At 50.6% G+C, this 18,388-nt stretch overlaps 1 protein-coding gene across 13 annotated transcripts; it reads left to right on the plus strand.

Annotated features, from left to right (window-relative positions):
* The first annotated feature begins 172 nt into the window (after positions 1-172).
* Positions 173-18,064, plus strand: Rgl3 (ral guanine nucleotide dissociation stimulator like 3). Of its 13 annotated transcripts, none has more exons than XM_087905773.1 (19): positions 173-248; positions 668-796; positions 1,324-1,547; positions 1,688-1,741; positions 1,888-2,102; positions 6,777-6,913; positions 7,006-7,221; positions 7,811-7,914; positions 8,000-8,084; positions 11,098-11,169; positions 11,274-11,360; positions 11,545-11,577; positions 11,662-11,783; positions 12,826-12,921; positions 13,036-13,104; positions 13,188-13,287; positions 14,405-14,587; positions 14,866-14,980; positions 15,383-18,064. In XM_087905773.1, exons 1-19 carry the CDS (start codon positions 216-218, stop codon positions 15,499-15,501), a joined length of 2,193 nt encoding a protein of 730 aa, XP_087761899.1. In that variant the 5' UTR covers positions 173-215; the 3' UTR covers positions 15,502-18,064. The 13 variants fall into 13 exon arrangements, with proteins under 13 accessions (XP_087761899.1, XP_087761906.1, XP_087761901.1 ...); XM_087905780.1 differs by having other exon boundaries at positions 14,447-14,587; XM_087905775.1 differs by having other exon boundaries at positions 13,191-13,287.
* The last annotated feature ends 324 nt before the right edge of the window (positions 18,065-18,388 follow it).

The raw sequence follows: 18,388 nt of genomic DNA on the forward strand, positions 1-18,388 counted from the left end.
GCTCAGGGTGACAGCTTGACACACCTTTGGGGAGGTCTCGGACTTCTGCGTTGGTTTAAGTGCCAGGGTCCGGTTGGGGACCTCTGGAGCCTTGCGACCGCCTTGCCCAGCCCCGCCCCGCGACTGGACGCGCGGCCGCCCCGCCCCACTGCCCGCTCCTGCTGGCCCTTCCGCCTCACTCAGCGGCGCCAGAGAGCAGGACGGGCATCGGGGCCATGCAAAGGACAGCGAGCAGAGAGCTGGCCTTGGTAAGAGGGAGCTGGGGAATCCTCAGACCCCACGTCCCTAGTGTACCCCCAGATTCAGAAACTCCGGATATCCACCCCTCGTTTTCTAACCCTTTCTGCCAAATGGATGTGCCCTGGAGTTTCCACTTGGGAATTCACACTTCCTGACCCCGCGACGCGGCTGGTTTGTGGGGTGGGGACTGGGGTCTGAGCCTATCTCGGGAGGAAGAGACAAAAAGATTCTTTGTGACATTGGACTATGGAGTGTCCCCAAATGATACCCCATACATTCAAGACCTAAGAGGAGGGTATCTGTGGCGCAGAGGGACCCACCTGGGATCCCACCCAAGAGTCTCGAGTACTCTGCTCGGGAAAGAGGCCCAAACTTACAGGCCAGGGCAAAGGTGGGGTCACTACTCTGAGCCCGCCTCCACATCCAGGCGCCTCTGCAAGACTGGGGCGAGGAAACTGAGGACGGCGCCGTGTACAACGTCTCCCTGCGTCGGCAGCGCAGCCAGCGCTCGACCCCAAAGGGGCCTGGAGACGACCAGGTGCGGAAGGGGCTGGAGGTGAGCAGTAAGGGCGGGCTCAACCCGGGCTTCAGAGGAGAGGCAAAAGCTAAGAGCTGCGGGACCAGGAGGAAGGGCGGAGCTTAGAGGCGACCAGGTGAGTGGAAAGGACCTGGGGACGTTCAGGTGACTGGGTATAAATTCAGGAAATGGGGGTGGGGCCAGATGATAGCGCGTCCGGAGAGGTAAAATGACCGGCACGGTGCAGGAAATCTGAAAGGGGGAGCAGTAAGGTGGGGGGGTGGGGGGTGGGACCGAGGCTTGGCCAGTGAAGCGAGTTTGCAAGGCTGACTGAAGCCTAGGGTGGCCCGGTGAGGAGGGAACAGAAGGCAGTGCTTAGAGTGTGGAGTGTCTGTCGTACGGGGTTGATGTGGGCATTTGATGGAGTCGCAGATTTTCAGAAATGAACACAGTCAGAAGCAAAAGAGGTGCCAGCGACGGGTGTGGGTGGAAACAAGGTGCTTGAGACACCTCTCATGTTATTCCATCCACCGCCCCCGGTCCTCTCCCCCCTCCCCCCACTGCAGGCTCCCACCCCGGTTGCTGACACCTTCCTCCAGTACCGCACCAGCAAGGTGCGGGCGCTGAGAGCCGCCCGACTGGAGCGGCTGGTACATGAGTTGGTGTCCGGAGACCGTGAACAGGATCCTGGCTTCGTGCCTGCCTTCCTGGCCACACACCAGGCCTTTGTGCCCACAGCGCGCGTTCTGGGCTTTCTGCTACCCCCGCCGCCGCCACCACCACCTCCTGGGTCAGTCATTCTCAGGAGACTCTCAGGTCCCCATTTCAGAACCCCTTCTGCGCCCCCCGCCCCCAGATTTAGGACCCCAGAGCACAGGTCTTAAAAGCTCTATAGCTTCGTCACCATCTGATAGAGGCTTTTCTTCCCAGGGTAGACAGCAAGAGGGCAGAGGCACAGGATCTGAGCTTCAGCAAGAATCTGAGGTTGGTTCCATCCCCACAGCCCCCCCCCCCCCCCGGCCCAAGGGAGCGTGGGGGAAGGGACTTCAAGGTCAGGGCTGTCTGCTGCGAGGTTGGGAAAGTCTAGGTCCTTGGACTCGGTTTTGAACCACACATTTTGCTCCATTCAGGGCTGTGGTTTCGGTACTCGGTTCTTGGCTGCGAGATCATCCTCAGGACTTCTGGGATCCCCCTGCCCATCAGAACCTGGGAAATGTCCTAATATTTTTGGGCTGGGCAGCCCCAGGAGGGGCAGAAGCCAGGGAAGCAGAGAAGCTTCTGGAAGAGTTCTTGGAGGAGGCTAAGGGAGAACAGGCAGAGGAGGAGCAGCGACTGGCTTGGGCTGGTAAGGGACATTTAGCGCTGGTGATTCTGAGATTGTGCTACCCCTCTCAAAATGACAGACCTTGAACACATTTTTAAAAAAAATAACAATAAGAAATTTTTATTGTTGGGGTCACCACATAAAAAAACTTTATTAAAATGTTGCAGCATTAAGAAGTTGAACACATTTTTTAAAAAACTTATTTTAGTGCTTGGAAATAAACTCGACCTTTTTGCATACTAGGTAAACCCTGTAGGTCTGTGCCACATCTCCAGCCCTGGAAAAAACTTCCTTTCCTTTCTTCCTTCCTTAATGTGTGTGGTGCATGCATGTGTTCATGAACATGGGTGCACATGCACATACATGCACACGAATGTGGAGACCAGAAGACAATGCTAGGTGTTTTCCTCTGTTGCTGTCTACTATTATTGAACCTGGAGCTCACCCATTTGGCTAAATTGATTTGCCCTTGAGTCCCAAAGTTTCCCCTGTCTTTGTCTATCCAGGCCTGGGCTTTCACTACTGTGCCTTGTGGTTTGTGGGTGCTGGAGATTTGACTTCAACTCCTCACACTGGCATGAGCAAACATGTTATCCCCTGAGCCAGTTCTCTAGCCCCATGGGCAATACTTTTAAGCTAAATGAGCCCTATTTTCTCTGCCTGATCATAAGTCTTTATCAAAAGATATTAGCATTTGCTTATGAGTATCCTCCTGCATCCCAAGATCCTCTGTTCTCTGATTTGGGATGTCACTTAGCGACTGAATGCTTGTCCAGCCGAGAACAGCATCCTGGGTTCAAATCCCAGGCCTGCCATTTGCTGATTGTGTGACCTTGATTAGATCTCTTCCCCTTCTGAGACTCTATGTGCTTGGGAAATGGGAATGAGAACAGTGATTACCTTGTGGAATTTTCCATTTAGCATGTGTTGAGACCCTAGCCTTGGCCATATAATGATGGACTAGGCTTCCCAACCTTCTGGAAAGGACATTCAACACACACAGAAAATCAGTATGCAGCAAGGATGGCCAAGTGTCTTGGGATTTTGTTTAATTTGTATTCATTGCTACTGTGTGACTGACACATGTGTCTGGGTCCCTACATGCCACAGAGTGCTTCACTCCTTTTACCATCATATGTGTTCCATGTTCGTAATGGCTGGGCCATCTGACCAATCATATTATTATTATGTGTTGTTTTTATTTTACAAGACAGGATCTCAGGTAGTCCAGGCTATCTTTAATATGTAGCCAAGGATAATCTTGAACTTCTGGTATTCCTGCCTCTATCTCCCCAGTGCTGAGTATTATTTCTGTTACTGTTGTAGTCTCTTTGCTTTGTTTTTTAATTTGTCTGTTTATAACTGTATGTGTTTGAGTGCTTTTTCTGCATTAAATGCACCATGTGCATGCAGTGCCAGTCAGCGTAAGTCAAAAGAAGATCTCTGATCCCCTGGAACTGGAGTTCCAGGTAATTGTGGCCATAGTTTTGTTTTACTTTTTGAGATAGGGTCTTGCTATATACCCCACACTGACCACAGCCCTGAATAGCAGAGGGTGACCTTGGACAGGTGTGTGGTTTACACAGAGCAAGGGATTGAACTCAGGGCCTCCTCCGTGTGAGGCAGCACTCTGCCCATTGAGTTTTATCCCCAGTTCCTTCCCTGGAGTGTTAGATCACGTGTGTCTGCCACTCGCCTAGTAATAGTGTTTGTCTCCTGGTTTTGGTGTTTGTTTTTCTGTTTATCAAAATTGGGTTTCTCTATGTAGCCCTGGCTGTCCTGGAACTCAATCTGTAGACCAGGCTGGCCTCGAACTCAGAATACGCTTGCCTCTGCCTCCCAAGTGCTAGAATGAAAGGCTACCACCACCACCCAGATGTTTCCTTTTTTGTTTTGTTTTTTAATCTTTATTTATTTATTCATGTATTTATGTTGCCAGAAACTGGAACCTAGCTCTGTACAATCGAGGCAGTTTTCCCACGGAATCTAACCTTTTAGGTATCTACCAGGGGTGGTGGAGTGGGGGGTGCCACACATCAGTTGACACCTTATTGTGAGCACTAAGGTACCAGCCAACACTACAGAAAAACTGGTGCTCTGGAAGCCACCAGTTCTATACAGTGACCTCCACGCCACCCAGGGCTACATGGTGAGACCCTGTCTGGAAACAAAAGAAGCTGAGGATGGAGAAAAAAATGAAAATCTCACTCAGGTCTCCTTGAAATGTCACTTCTGGGGCAGGTGAGAGGGCTCAACAGATAAAGGGGCTTGCAGACAGTCCTGATAGTCTGAGTTTGGTCTCTGAGACTCACGTAATAGGAGAGAACAGGCTCCTGAAATTTGCATATGCACCATAGATGCGTGTAGTTTTTATTCATTTGTTCATTATTTATTTACATTTTATGTATTTTTTGGCAGTGGTGAGAGTGGACCACATGTGCCAATAAGCCGTCTCAATGAATCTAAATGAAATATTGAGTTTTGTTTTGGGTTTTTTGAGACAGTGTCTCATCTCACTGTGTAGCCCAGGCTGGCCTGGAACTTGCTATGTAGCCTGAGCTGGTCTTGAATTCATAGAGAGCCTCCTGTCTCTGCTTCCTGAGTGCTGGAATTAAAGGCACCAAACCCGAAAGAAAGAAATTTCACTCCTCTTGAGAACGCCTCTCCTGTCTGTCCAATGCCTCTAAGGCTGCCTTGTTTTTCTGCAGACTATTTGCGGTTGATTCCTGGCTTCCCTGCATCCCGTGAGCGCAGGAGCGAAGGATGCTATTGGCTTTGTCCCCATGAGCAGGACAATTAGGATTAGCTAACGAAATAATTGTACTCCGCTTATACAGAATCATCCTCCCAGCCGTGTTTGAGCTCATCCGATGCTGTGTCCCTAATCCTCATCCTTTAATCACGCCAACCCTGAGCTCAAGTGGCCACTTCCAGCTCTTGAGGGGAGCAGCTACTTGGCTATGCCCACTGGCCATGTTTTTTTCTCTGCTTAATTGATTACCGAGAAGTTTCCTTTCCTGCCATCAAATTTTAAATCTTTTGTTGCATTTATTTTCTTTATTCTGTGGTGGACGACTGAGCGAGTGTGGGAGTCAGTTCTCTCCCTCCGCCATGTGGCCATCAGGAGGGAACCCTTTGTGTGTGAGTGACTAGGGACTGACCTAGGGCCTCACCCCTGTTCTGCCACTGAATCACTAACACTTGGGGCTTGGGGCTTGGCTTTCTGGGGTTTTTCCTTTGTTTATTGGGTATAGCTGTGTGTGTCTGAACCCACTCTGAAGATTCCACTGACCTCAGGTTTTCAATCTCGCTCCTCTGGGGTAACAGGTGCTCACCACCACATTTAGATAGAATCAGAGGCTATGTTTTTATTTTACTTTTTAAGATTTAATTTTAATTATATATATGTGAGGGATGACACACACGAGTCCAGGTGCCTGTGGAGGCCGGAGATTTTGAATTTCTTGGAGCTGGAGTTAGAAGCAGTTGTGAGCTGCCTGACATGACTGCTTGGACCTATCCTCCAGTCTTCTGGAGAAATACTGTATTGTCTTAATCTCTGAGCCATCTCCCAGACTCTGTTTTTATTTTTATTTTTTTAACATTTATTCGTTTATTTTCATGTATGGGACATATGTCACAGTGTATGTGTGTGCGTGCGCGCGTGCTTGTGTGTGTGTGTGTGTGTGTGTGTGTGTGGTATGTCTAGGTCAGAAGACAGCTTTGGGGAGTTGGTACTCTCCTTCTATTACATGGCACCGGTTTTGGGTCTTTGGCTTTGTCAGCAATCTCCTTTAACCACAGAGCCATCTCAGCAACGCCACACCCACCCGCTACCACCCCACTTTGAGATGGAGTCTCACTCTGTAGCCCAAGCTAGCCTGAAACTATATAGCTGAGGTCGGCTTCAAACTCATGGCAATCCCCTTGCAAATGCCCCCCCCCACCAATGTCGTCCATCAGAGGCAAGGAAAGGGGGATGTCACAGAATAAAGAAAACAGAAGAACACGGTGTTGTGTGGTGGCATATTCTTGTGATCCCAGCTGTGGCAGGAAGATGACCAGCCTGCGGGTGTAGAAAACCTCCTCCTAAAAACAAAACTAACAACAAAACCACTCAGGGTGGGCTGTTGAGATGGCTCCACCAGGTAAAAGCACTTGTTGCCAGACCTGGCCCCTTGGGTTAGATTCTTGGAACCTTCAGGGTGGAAGGAGAGAACCAACTCCTATAGTCCTCTGACCTCTGTACATAAACGCTGGCACTTGCGGACCCAAAAACACACATAAAATTAATTACGTAAATAAAAAACCAAACACTCAGGGTGTTCACAGGTGAGGTGAGACTCAGAGACAGAGGCACTTGCCTAAGGTCCCACAGGCAATCTAGGCTGCTGCTGAGATTAAAGGCGTGCGCCACCACCATCCGGCCTTTACTTTTATGTATATCTCTCTGTGTGTGTGTATTTTGCCTGCATGTTTGTCAGTGCATCACATGTGTGCATGATATCCACAGAGGCATCTTGTAGATCCTGTAGGTCCCCTGAGACCGGAGGTACATAGAGGTACAGAGTTGTTAGCTACCGTGTGGGTGCTGGGAATCCAACCTCTGTCCTTTGGAGGAGCCGAAAGTGCTCCTAACTGCGGAGCCATCCTCTCAGCCCAATGTGAGTTTTAAACACAGTATCTCTTCCCCAGGCCCTCCCAGGACCCAGTCTCCCAGATCAGAATTCTCAGAGGACTTAGAGGAAGACGAAGGGCCCAGTTCTGAAGGCCCTGAGCTCCTGGACTTCAGCGTGGATGAGGTGGCGGAGCAGCTGACCCTTATGGACGTGGTGGGAACCCCAGTCAGCGGCAGGGTGGGAGGGCGGGGGGCGGCCTGTACTGATGAGCACCTACCCATCTTACCCTCTTCTCTCCTACGCAGGAGCTCTTCTTGCGCGTGCGTACCTGCGAATGCCTGGGATCTATGTGGTCTCAGCGTGACCGGCCAGGAGCTGCAGGCATTTCTCCCACAGTGCGTGCCACCGTGGCCCAGTTCAATGCGGTTACTGGCTGCGTGCTGGGCTCGGTGCTCGCAGCGCCTGGCCTGGCAGCCTCCCAGAGGGCACAGCGCATCGAAAAGTGGATCCGCATCGCCCAGGTGTGCATCAAGATGGGACTGGGGCGGGGTCCAGCAGCTGGCCTAGGGTGCGACCGGAAACCAGTTTGCTGAAGTTGAGGATTAGACTGGAAGTGGGTGTGTTGAAACAATGGGATTGCAGTGGGGAATCGGGGGGGGGGGGGGGGAAGAGATCAGGAGTATGGGGTGCCTAAAGGAGTAAGGGGGAAAAGATGATCCTGGATCCAGTTGAAAGGCTGTGGGCACGTGTAAGAACTGAGGAACTAGAGAGAAGTAAGGGATAGATGGGAGAGCCAGGGGGGGTTAAGAGCTGAGGAAGGGGCTCGTTGGAGAAAGGGAGCATGTCCTGTTTACCTGCTTAGCCACTCAACAGGTGAGGCCTGGGGTCTGACCTGGTATTAGAAAGCCCAACCTCAAGTCGGGTGTAGTGGCATGTGCCTGTAGTCCCAGCATTGGGGAGGTGGAGGCAGAAAGATCAGCGTTGGCTCTGGAACCAGAAGTTGTCTTTAAAAACAAAACAAAGGCAGCAGGACACAGCTATCGAAGGAGCTGTGCCTGGGAGGCGGAAGTGGAGTGTGACCGCTGACCAGAGCCGCCCACTTACTCCCAGCGCTGTAGGGAACTTCGCAATTTCTCTTCATTGCGAGCCATCCTGTCGGCGCTGCAGTCTAACCCCATCTACAGGCTCAAGCGCAGCTGGGGATCTGTGAGCCGGTGAGTTGGGTGCCCCACGCAGTAACCCCGCCCTGGCGCTGACTGTTCCCTCTGCTGACCTGATCGCTCCTCTCTCACTCCGCAGGGAACCACTGTCCACTTTCAAGAAACTGTCGCAGATTTTTTCTGATGAGAATAATCATCTCAGCTGCCGAGCAATTCTTTCCCAGGTATTGAGTACCCCCAAATCAAGAAAGTGCGGTGGCTCATGCTTGAAACCCCAACACTTGGAAGGCTGAGGCAGGGGGCACACTGTGAGTTTGAGGCCAGCCTGGTCTACAAAGCAAGCTCCAGGGCAGGCTCCAAAGCTACACAGAGAAATCCTGTCTTGAAAAACAAACAAACAAAACCCCAACAACAACAGCAACAACACTCAGAAAGTATGGAGATGGGGAGATGGCTCAGTCTGTGAAGTGTCTTCTGCACAGGCATGCGCCTCTGAGCGCAGAAACCAGCAGCCACATAAAGGCTGAATGGGAGACCTCTGTAATCCCAGCAGCGAGGGAGAGGTGGACGGGGTCTCTAGATAGACAATCTAGCCCAAAGCATCAAGCTCCAGGTTATAAATAATACAGAGGAAATCAATACAGGAAACACTTGATATTTGTTTTTTTTTTTTACTTTACTTTATAAGTGTTTGCCTATATGTATTTGTTGTGTTGTGAACATGCGTGAGGGTCTACAGAGATCAAAAGTGGGAGTCAGATCTCCTAGAACTGCAGTTATAAATGGTTATGAATGTGGATGCTGGAAATCATCCTGGTCATTTTCAAGAACAAGTGCTCTTAACCACTGAGCCATCTCTCCAGTCCCAGGATGCTTGGTGTTGACCTCTGGTCTAACACACACACACACACACACAAACATACACATGCATCCATTCACAAACATATTTACACACACACACACACACACACAAACCAAAACAAGGGGCTCAGAATGTGACTTAGTCACACATGTGAACCCATGTAAGTCAGTCATGGGGTGTAGCCTCTCATGCCAGCACTTGAGAGGTGGAGGACAGGGTGTTGAAGATCAGTTTCAGCTACAAAGTGAGTCCAAGGCTATCCTGAACTCCAAAAAAACCTTGTCTCAAAACAAAACAAAAAGTAAACAAAATTTTTAAAAAGCAGGGCCCGGTGACACACACTTCAATCTCAGCACTTGGGAGACTGAGGCAGCCTGGTCTACAGAGTGAGTTCCAGGACAGCCAGGGCTAAAGGGACTTGGAGTCTTTTTCAGGGAAGCATCGTATCCTCGAAACATCCTTCCTTCAGGGATCTGCTGCAAAGCCAACTCCAGCTTCTGTCTCCAGCTTGCTTTCTCTCTCACTCACAGCCAACATCAGCCTTATTTATTCATTCAGCAAAATGCAAGAAAGTCAGAGAAAACGCTTTCCTAAGGGGCCTAGGGAGGAGGAACCATGTTCTAGGAATTTACCTTGATAGGGGTTTTTCAAATGCGGGCCAGCAAAAGTAAAGTTCTGATTAGAATTGAGTGCTCACCCTCAGTGTGAATTCCGTAGAGATAAGCATGGAGCCTGATTCCTGGATCTGGAACATTTGATACCCCTCAAGATGGGTGTGTGCTATGCCCACTTCAGGTCTCTTCTAAAGGCCTCTGCCTTCAAAAATACCTCACCACCATCTCCACATTCCCCTCCCCATCTCTACACTCCCCCACCATCTCCACATTCCCCTCCCCATCTCTACACTCCCCCACCATCTCCGCACTCCCCTCCCCACTCCCTTCCCCACCATCTCCACACTCCCCTGTCCACCTCTCCACTCCCCTCCCCACCATCACCACACTCCCCTTCCCACCTCATAGCCCTTACCCACCTGATGGCCCTTGTTGCTGCCTTCCCTCTTATGAGTTATCTTGGCTATCTCGGCCATTTTGTCTCATTTGTTCACCCCTGGCTAATTGTTACCCAAAATAGTACATGACAACACAGTAAATATTCAATAAATACCATGAGGGGCTGGAGCTGGATTCGGTTGGTAGAGGTTTACATAACTAACACGATGAAACCCTGGGTTCCATCTCTAGCACTGTATAAAAGGGTGAGGTTGTATGCACCTGTCACCCCAGCACTCAGGAGGCAAAGGCAGGAAGAGCAGGAGTTCAAGGTCACTCTATGCCACAAAGAGACCTTGAGGCCAGCCTGGGCTACAGTGAGCCCTTATCTCAAAACAAACAAACAACAAACATCAGGGGAACCAGAGAGGTGGTTGGTGGTCAAGAGCACTTGCACTCTGAGAGGGTCAGAGTTCGGGTTCAGTGTTTCATCCACACAGCTCACAATCACTTCCAACTCAGCTCTAGGGGATCTGATGCCCTCTTCTGGCCTCCTGAGGCACTGCGCACACATCTACACATACCCATACTCATATACACACAAAACAGCCAAACAAAATTTAAAAACCTTCCCAGTGAAGATGTATCTCAAATGAGGAAGACTCGATGGGCAAAAAGCAAAGCTACTGTGTGCCAGGCATTGTCCTGACCCTCCGAGAACCAAACACATAATTGTTCCTGTAGGAGACGTCAGCCCAAATGAGGACAGAACAGACCTTCTTGCTGTCTGTCTGAATAATGCCCAGAAGTGAGCCCAGGGTCCTTCCAGAGGTTCCCCAGTCAGCCTGTTCTAAGCAAACTGGGAACAGACGTTTTCTTCCCATCCACTCTGGAGTGCACAACTTGCTCCAGAACTCCCCGAGTTCAGGCTTTCTCTGTCCCCAGGGTACTCCACACCCTGTTTGGCACTAACAATTCATTTGTGATGTTCTTTTGTTTTTAGACAGGGTCTCCTGTAGGATAAGGATGCCCTGAGCACCTGATCTTCCTGCCTCTATCTTGAGTGTTGGGCTGACAGGAGAATGCTGCCACAGTCAGTCTATGTAATACTTGGGATGGAACCCAACAGTTCCAACTACAGCCCCAGCTCCCACCCCCGCTTGTGATTAAAGAAACAAACAAACATTAAATTACACCGATTTCTCTGAGTATAGGAGAAGGCTCACGCCACAAAGTCAGCCCAGTGCTGACCGGGTGGGTCCTCTCCCTGCTGAGCCATCTTACCACCCCCCAGATAGAGGTCTGGGAAGGCAGTGTGGTATATGTGCGAGTCTCAGAGTGGTCTCTGTGAGAAGTGTCAAAGTGAGCCTCAGATTCCTTTAGTCTCTTCCTTCCCAGGAGGAGACCACTGAGGGCCCCCATGGTGACGACTGCCTCCCAGGAAGTTTGCCATCAGTAAGTGATAGGCTTCAGGATGGAGATGGGAGTAACAAAGGGGACTCTTGGAGAGGGGCCTGGGTCAGTGACGCCGATGAGTAACTGAAGTTTTGGGGTTGCAGAAACTGTCTCCAGGTCCTGTCCCCTACCTTGGCACCTTTCTCACAGACTTGATTATGCTGGATACAGCCTTACCGGATATGTTGAAGGTTTGACCCTTACCTTTGATTCTTGACCCGTGCTCTATTACCCCCAACACATCACCTTTGATCCTGTCTTGTACCCATCTCCTCCATTCACATACCACGGTGGCTCACATCATCCTAGCTTTTGATCATGACTTTTGACCCTTGACCCTGGATGCTGTAGCTCAGGCCAGTTTTGCCCCCTCAGGGAAATCTCATCAACTTTGAGAAGAGGAGGAAGGTGAGTAGGTGGGTACTTGGGTGGGTGGGATGCCCCAGGGTGGGGAAACAGGGTGGGGCAGGGTCTCAGTAGACACCCCCTCAGGAATGGGAGATCCTGGCCCGAATCCAGCAGCTACAGCATCGCTGCCAACTCTACAGCCTGAGCCCCCACCCACCAATCCTGGCTGCCCTTCGAGCCCAACGCCAGCTGAGTGAGGAGCAGAGGTAACCAACCCACCAAGTCTACTTCACATACAATCCACCTTTCCTCCCCTTCCAGAAGCTTCCCAGACCATCCCGAGGACAGCCCCACCCTGTACCCTTTATTCTCTCCATCTGAAGGTCACTACCCACCTCCAACCCAAAATTTGAGCCCATCCTATACTCTGATTTCAACCCTTCATGTCCATCAGTCAATCAACTTGAACGCCCCACCTGTCTCCCTGTAGACTTCTGATCCTGTCATCCAAATCTGTGGCCCTGATCATCATCCTCAGTGACGCTGGCTTTAGTGTCCATTTGGCCACCCAACTCAAGTAGCCCTATTGCTTCCTTTCATTCCGTTCAATGCATGCCGTGCACTGTTGATCCCCTAAATTACCTGACCCTGAACTTTAACGTTGACCCAATTGACTCCTCAGTTCACCCTGTGGTTTCTGTTTTGTTTTGCATTTGTAGTGTTAATGCCTCATACACACTAAGTCTGTGCTCTACCCCTCAGCCATGGCCCCAGCCCCTCACTGGGAATTCTAGGCAGGGGCTCTACCCCTCAACCACAGCCTCAGCCCCTCACTGGGGATTCTAGGCAGGGACTCTACCCCTCAACCACAGCCTCAGCCCCTCACTGGGGATTCTAGGCAGGGACTCTACCCCTCAGCTATGGCTCCAACCTCTCATTAAGGGATTCTAGGCAGGGGTTCTACCCCTCAACCACAGCCTCAGCCCCTCACTGGGGATTCTAGGCAGGGGCTCTACCACTGAGCCATGACGCCAGCCTCTCACTAAGGGATTCTCTGCAGCACTCTATGTGTGAGCCACACCCCAGCTAATCTCACCCTGTAAGTGCTGTGCACCCCACTAACCAACAGTTCACCCCATCTGTAATACACCCTGGTACCCCAGTGAATCTCGTTTCTATCCTAACCTGACACCTCACCCCTTCTTCTCTCCCCACTCTGTACTTGACTGACAATTCACACTAACTCTTACCTCTTGATCCTTCCTCTGTTTCCTGTCCCCTCGCCACCCACATGCTGAACCTCTCCAGCTACCGGCTCTCCCGTGTCATTGAGCCACCAGCTGCCTCCTGTCCCAGCTCCCCACGTATCCGGCGGCGAATCAGCCTCACAAAGCGTCTCAGTGCGTGAGTGTCAGGACGTGTGCGGTGGAAGCCGTGGGGGTAGAGACAGGGGGTGTGGGGGGCGTTGGACAGGGGCGTCCAGTTTCAGAGCTAAACCTCCCCTTCTCCTCACCCTAGGAAGTTGTCCCGGGAGAAGAACTCTTCCCCTAGTGAGAGTCCCGGGGACCCGTCCTCACCAACCTCCAGGTGAGTAGGCAGGCCAAAAGGGACTGGCGACATCAGGACCAAAAGTCCGGCCAGCCCTCCCACCTTGAGTTCTGTGTTTTCAGCAGTGTGTCTCCAGGGTCCCCCCCTTCCAGTCCTAGAAACCGAGAACCTCCTCCCGGTAGTCCTCCAGCCTCCCCAGGACCCCAGAGCTCCAGCAACAAGGTATCACGATAATCCGTGGTTATGGTGAGGACTGGGGCACAGGGTTCAGTATCTGTGTGTGTACATGCATGTGTGTGAGTGTGGTGTGTGTATGCAGCACTGCAGGGATGTGTCGCAGAGGCTGGCTGCCCTCTGCTGCTTTCTCTGGGAGACCGCATGGCCATATGAGTCGTGACCTACCATCTGGCTCCTCCTGTCTGATTGGACTTCCACCTAGCTGTAGGGCACGCCAGGTGTAATCCCCATACTTTTTTCCCTTAATAAACAATACTCCAGCCAAGTGTGGTGGTGCAGGCCTGTAATCCAAGTTCTTGGGAGATGGAGGCAAGAGGACCAGAAGTTCAAAGCCATTCTTGGCTACATAATAAGCTTGGGTCCCATGATATCATGTCTCAACAACAGTGACAAAAACAAATCAAAAAACAAAGCAAAACACAAAGTACTGGGATTGGACCTAAAACCTTTCAAGGGCTCCACTACTGAGCCCTGTTCCCAGTCCCTTACAGGAGATTCTTTCTAGACAGGGGCTCAACCGCTGAGCCATATCCCAGCTCCTCACTGGCAGACTCTAAGTCACTGACGAATTGCTATGCTCCCAACACTTTTATTACTTTTTGTCTTGAGACAGGGTCTTACTAGGTTGCCGAAGCTAGCCTTGAACTTGTGATCCTCATACCTCAAACTTTCCAGTAGCTGAGATGACAGTTCTGTGCCACCAGCTCTAGCTGTCACTCACTCACTTCCACAAGGATATGCAAGCCTAAAAGTTTGCATACCTGACAGGGAAATGGCCCAAATATCCACAGGACTATGCATGGCATTGCTCACTGGTGGTGTGTTGTGGCTTTCCAACTGTACATTATGTGCCGTCTACTCTGGAGCCTGCTGTGAACTTGGCTTTGTGTGTCTATGGGTCATGTGTCCATCTGTTTCTGTAACAGGGAACTGGAATCTGTGTGTGAGGGGATGACATATACTCAGTCTTGTGTGTGTACCCTGTGTGGTCCCCAGTCTCTCATGTAGGAGGAAAGGGGTGTGAGGACTCTGGGGGAGTTGTGTGTGTTCATCAGCTGAGTGAATATAGTGGGGAAGGAACCTCGTGGTCTTCATCACACAGATGAGCAAGGCCACAACCTTGCCAACTCCACACTGCCTACAGCCATCTCTGAACATGGACTCCTCCACAACCTTGACCCTGAGCAGCCCGCGAATTCCTCTCCTTGGGCAGCAGACCTCAGAGGCCCGTGTCATCCGAGTCAGCATCGACAATAACCATGGGAACTTGTATCGGAGCATCTTGGTAAGAGACGAGGAGGGGTCAGCCTTGTTCTTAGTTCTGGAATCCTGTCCCCTTACCACCTGCCTCTCTTTTAAAAGTTTTAAACACACACACACACACACACACACACACACACACACACGTGTGTGTGTGTGTGTGTGTAGGTCAGATGACAACTTGCAGGAATTGGTTCTCTCCTTCTACCCTGCAGGTGTCAAGGATTGAACTCTGGTTGTCTCTTGGAGTAGTCTTTACCTGCTGAACCATCTCACTGGTCTGTTTCTGTCTTTCTTTTCCAGCTCACTTGTCAGGACAAAGTCCCCAGTGTGGTGCAGAGAGCCCTGGAGAAGCACAACGTGCCTCAGCCCTGGGCCCGTGACTACCAGCTCTTCCAGGTCCTGCCTGGAGACAGAGGTAAGCAGGGGCAGCTTGCTTACTGCTGTGCTCACTGCTGTGAGAAAACCCCAGACAGCAGCTGAAGGGAGGAAGGAAGCTCCAGGCTGCTGATCACGCCACACAATGCTACCACATGTGGACCAAGTATTCAAACACCCAAGACCATGAGGAACATCCCAGTCCCAACCATCACCACCCACAATCACAGGTTGTTCAAGCGTTGTGTGTGAAGGCCCTTAGCTTAACTGGCTGAAGAGGAAGAGCGGTGACAGTCATCTGAGTTCATTGTCACCGTAGACCGAGCTTGGCTGGGCAGGGGTTTGGGAGAGGTTGGGCTGTGGGGGACGTCATCAGGATGATAGGATGATAGGAGCACCCAGACTTGGCAGGCCGCCCACCGTGCTCCCCATTTCCATGCAGAGCTCCTGATTCCGGACAGTGCCAACGTCTTCTATGCAATGAACCCAACTGCCCCTGGCGACTTCTTGTTGCGTCGGAAAGAGGGGACACGGCATACACCTTCAGCCTCCCCAACCTGAAGCAGCACTCACCTCACTCTGGGGCACAGGCACCATGAACAGCATGGTACCTGGCTTCCACCACCATCAAAGCAGGGGTTCATTTCCTGAAGAGCTCCCATCCCCTGGTGGAAGCCCTCTTGCTCCATATCCTGGGGACTCCTCAGCAATAGCCCATCAGGCACCATCTCTCTGACTTCCTGGGCACTTGGCCATTATTCTAAAAATATGGATGTATGAGAAAAGGGTAGAACTCAGAAAAATCAAGATCTTTAAGAGCTGAGAGCTTAGCTTAGTGGCAGGGCATTTGCCCAGCATGCCCTAGACCCTGAATGCTTCCAGCACTACCCAAAATAAAAAGTCCTATGGAGTGTAGTTAAGTTGGATCCTGACACGCGGTAAGCAGGGTTTTGAGACCCAGCCCTGAGTATATCCAGCCTGTGGCCACATGCCCATAATTCCCATGCTCGGGAGGTGCAGGTGGGAGAATCAGGAGTTTGTCGTCTTTGGCTCCACAGTGAACTGAAGGCAAACCTGGGCTACATCATGAAACTTCATTTTTAAAAAACAAAACTAAGAAAAGGTTGAAAAAAATCCTCACGAGAGTTCAGGGTTTTCTCCCTCTCGCTTTCAGAAGGTGCGACCCTGCCTCTCCATTGCGAGTGGCGATGTGGGAGGGGGGCAGGAGCTTGTCATCCCTTGCAAATACAGGCAGCAAGAAACTGGGCATGGCAGTGAATGGCTGTTACCCTAGCACTGTGGAGGTAGGAGGATCTCGAGTCCAAGGTCATTTTCAGCTGTAGTGGGAGTTCCAGACCAGCCTGTGACATCATTCCCTGTCTCAAATAAGCAAAGAGAGAGTATAGATGAAGTGAGCTTGGTGGTAACCTCAAAACAGTAACAGCAGCAACAGCAGCAGCAGCAGCACGCTGGCTTCTGAGCTTCTGCTGTAAACTAGACCTCAACAGGAAGGGGCTCTAGGTCTCACCATGTTCTTCCATTTTCAAGGGGTCAGTACAATGCCTTAGTGAGGAAACCTCAGTTCAGATCCCCAGCACCCACATAAACAGCAGGGCATGGTGGGGTATGTCTGTGATCCCAATCTAGCAGTGGAGAGAGACAGGTCCCAGGGGTTCACTAGCCATCATTCACGTGAGACCCTGTCTCAATAATGCTGAGGGCCATCAAGATGACTCTGTGGGTAAAGGTGTTTGTGAGGCAAGCCCGCCGACCTGAGTCCAATCCCAGGATCTATGTAAAGGTGGAAGGAGAGAACGAATTCCACAAATGGGTCTTCTGACCTGTGTGTGTGCATCAAGACATGTGCTCCCAACACACATTCCAAGACAGGATTTCTGTGTGTAACAGTCCTGGCTGTCCTAGAGCCCACTCTGTAGACCAGATTGGCCTCAAACTCACTGAGATCACTTGCCTCTGCCTCCTGAGTGCTGGGATGAGAGGCGTGCGCCACCACCGCCCAGCTGCCAACACACATCTTATACACACACAGAAGAGTAATAAGTAAATATTTTTAAAGTAAGGTAGAGAATGATAGATATCTGGTACCAACCTCTGGCCTCCATGGGAGTGTGCATGAGTGAGCACGCACACACATAATATACACCCATAAATCCTAGTGAAATAGGCACTTGCCAAAAAGAAATTGATATCTCCTGTATTGAAAAGTCCAATAAGGGTGAGGCAGTAGTAGTAGCATTCATGAGGCAGAGGCAGGAGGATCTCTAAGATCAGGTTAGCCTGGTCGTCTACAGAGCACATTCCAGGACAACCAGAATACACAGAGAAACATTGCCTTGAAAAAACAACGGGAGAGAGAGAGAAGAAGAGAAAGAAAAATCCAATACGGGGCTGGAGAAATCACTCAGTGGTTAAGAGCACTTCTTCTTGCTAAGGATCTGGGTTCTATTCCCAGCACCCTCAAGGAGGCTCACCACTCCCTCAGCGCTTGGCACTCACATGGAGGCAACTCTGATTTGCTCTGAGAATAAGACTGTCTGTTCTCCCTCAAATTCACTCACCTCGTGTGGAACTAAAGCCACTGATCTTCAGCCACTCAAAGTAAAAGCCGCAGATGTGCTTGCTGCTCTAGCACACAGAAAGCCAAAGGTGAAGGAAGATGGACTAAAGGCCGACCCAAGTTACATAAGAGACCCTATGTCAAAGCAACATGAACACTTTTCCTGTGTTAGGGCTCAAACCCCAGGCCTTGTACGTGGTGGGCATTGCTCTGCCACTGATGTACAACAAAAGCTGCTTTGCCTGACTCTCCTGTAGCAAATATGGTCACATGATTAATTCTTGGCCAATGAGAGATACGATGAAGGGAAGCTGGCCAATTCCGAGGGCTACTCTTAAATGGGAGGGGTGAATCTTCCCCTTCCACATTTCCTGCTTTCTGCTGGTTAGAATGAAGACATGAGATAACCGGTCTGGTTGAGTAGTCACATCCTCTGAGTAACTGAGCAACAAATGGGAAGGCACCTGGGCCCCTGGAATTGAACAGCTGTTGTGTGGATTGCTGTCACTTGGAGAGTAATGTCAGAAATAAATTGCTGTCACCTTCTGCTATCCTTGGTTTTGTCATAGAAGCCAAAAGAACATTTTTATGCTAGAGGTTGGTGGAGCACTCCTTTAATCCCAGCACCAAGGCAGAGGCAGGTGAATTTCTGAGCTCAAGACCAGCCTGGTCTACAGAGAGGGTTCCAGAACAGCCTGGACTGTTACATAGAGAGACCCTGTCTCTAAAACCAAACCAAACAAAGATAAACAAGCAACAATAACAAAAAAGATCCATGGGTGTCTCGCTTAGTTGTTTGTTTCTATCGTTATAATAATTGTGTGTGGACTGGAGAGATAGTTCAGTGGTTAAGAGCACTGCCTGCTCTTC

Source organism: Myodes glareolus, chromosome 4 (genome assembly GCF_982192425.1).
Source record: "Myodes glareolus chromosome 4, mMyoGla1.1, whole genome shotgun sequence".
Lineage (NCBI taxonomy): Eukaryota > Metazoa > Chordata > Mammalia > Rodentia > Cricetidae > Myodes > Myodes glareolus.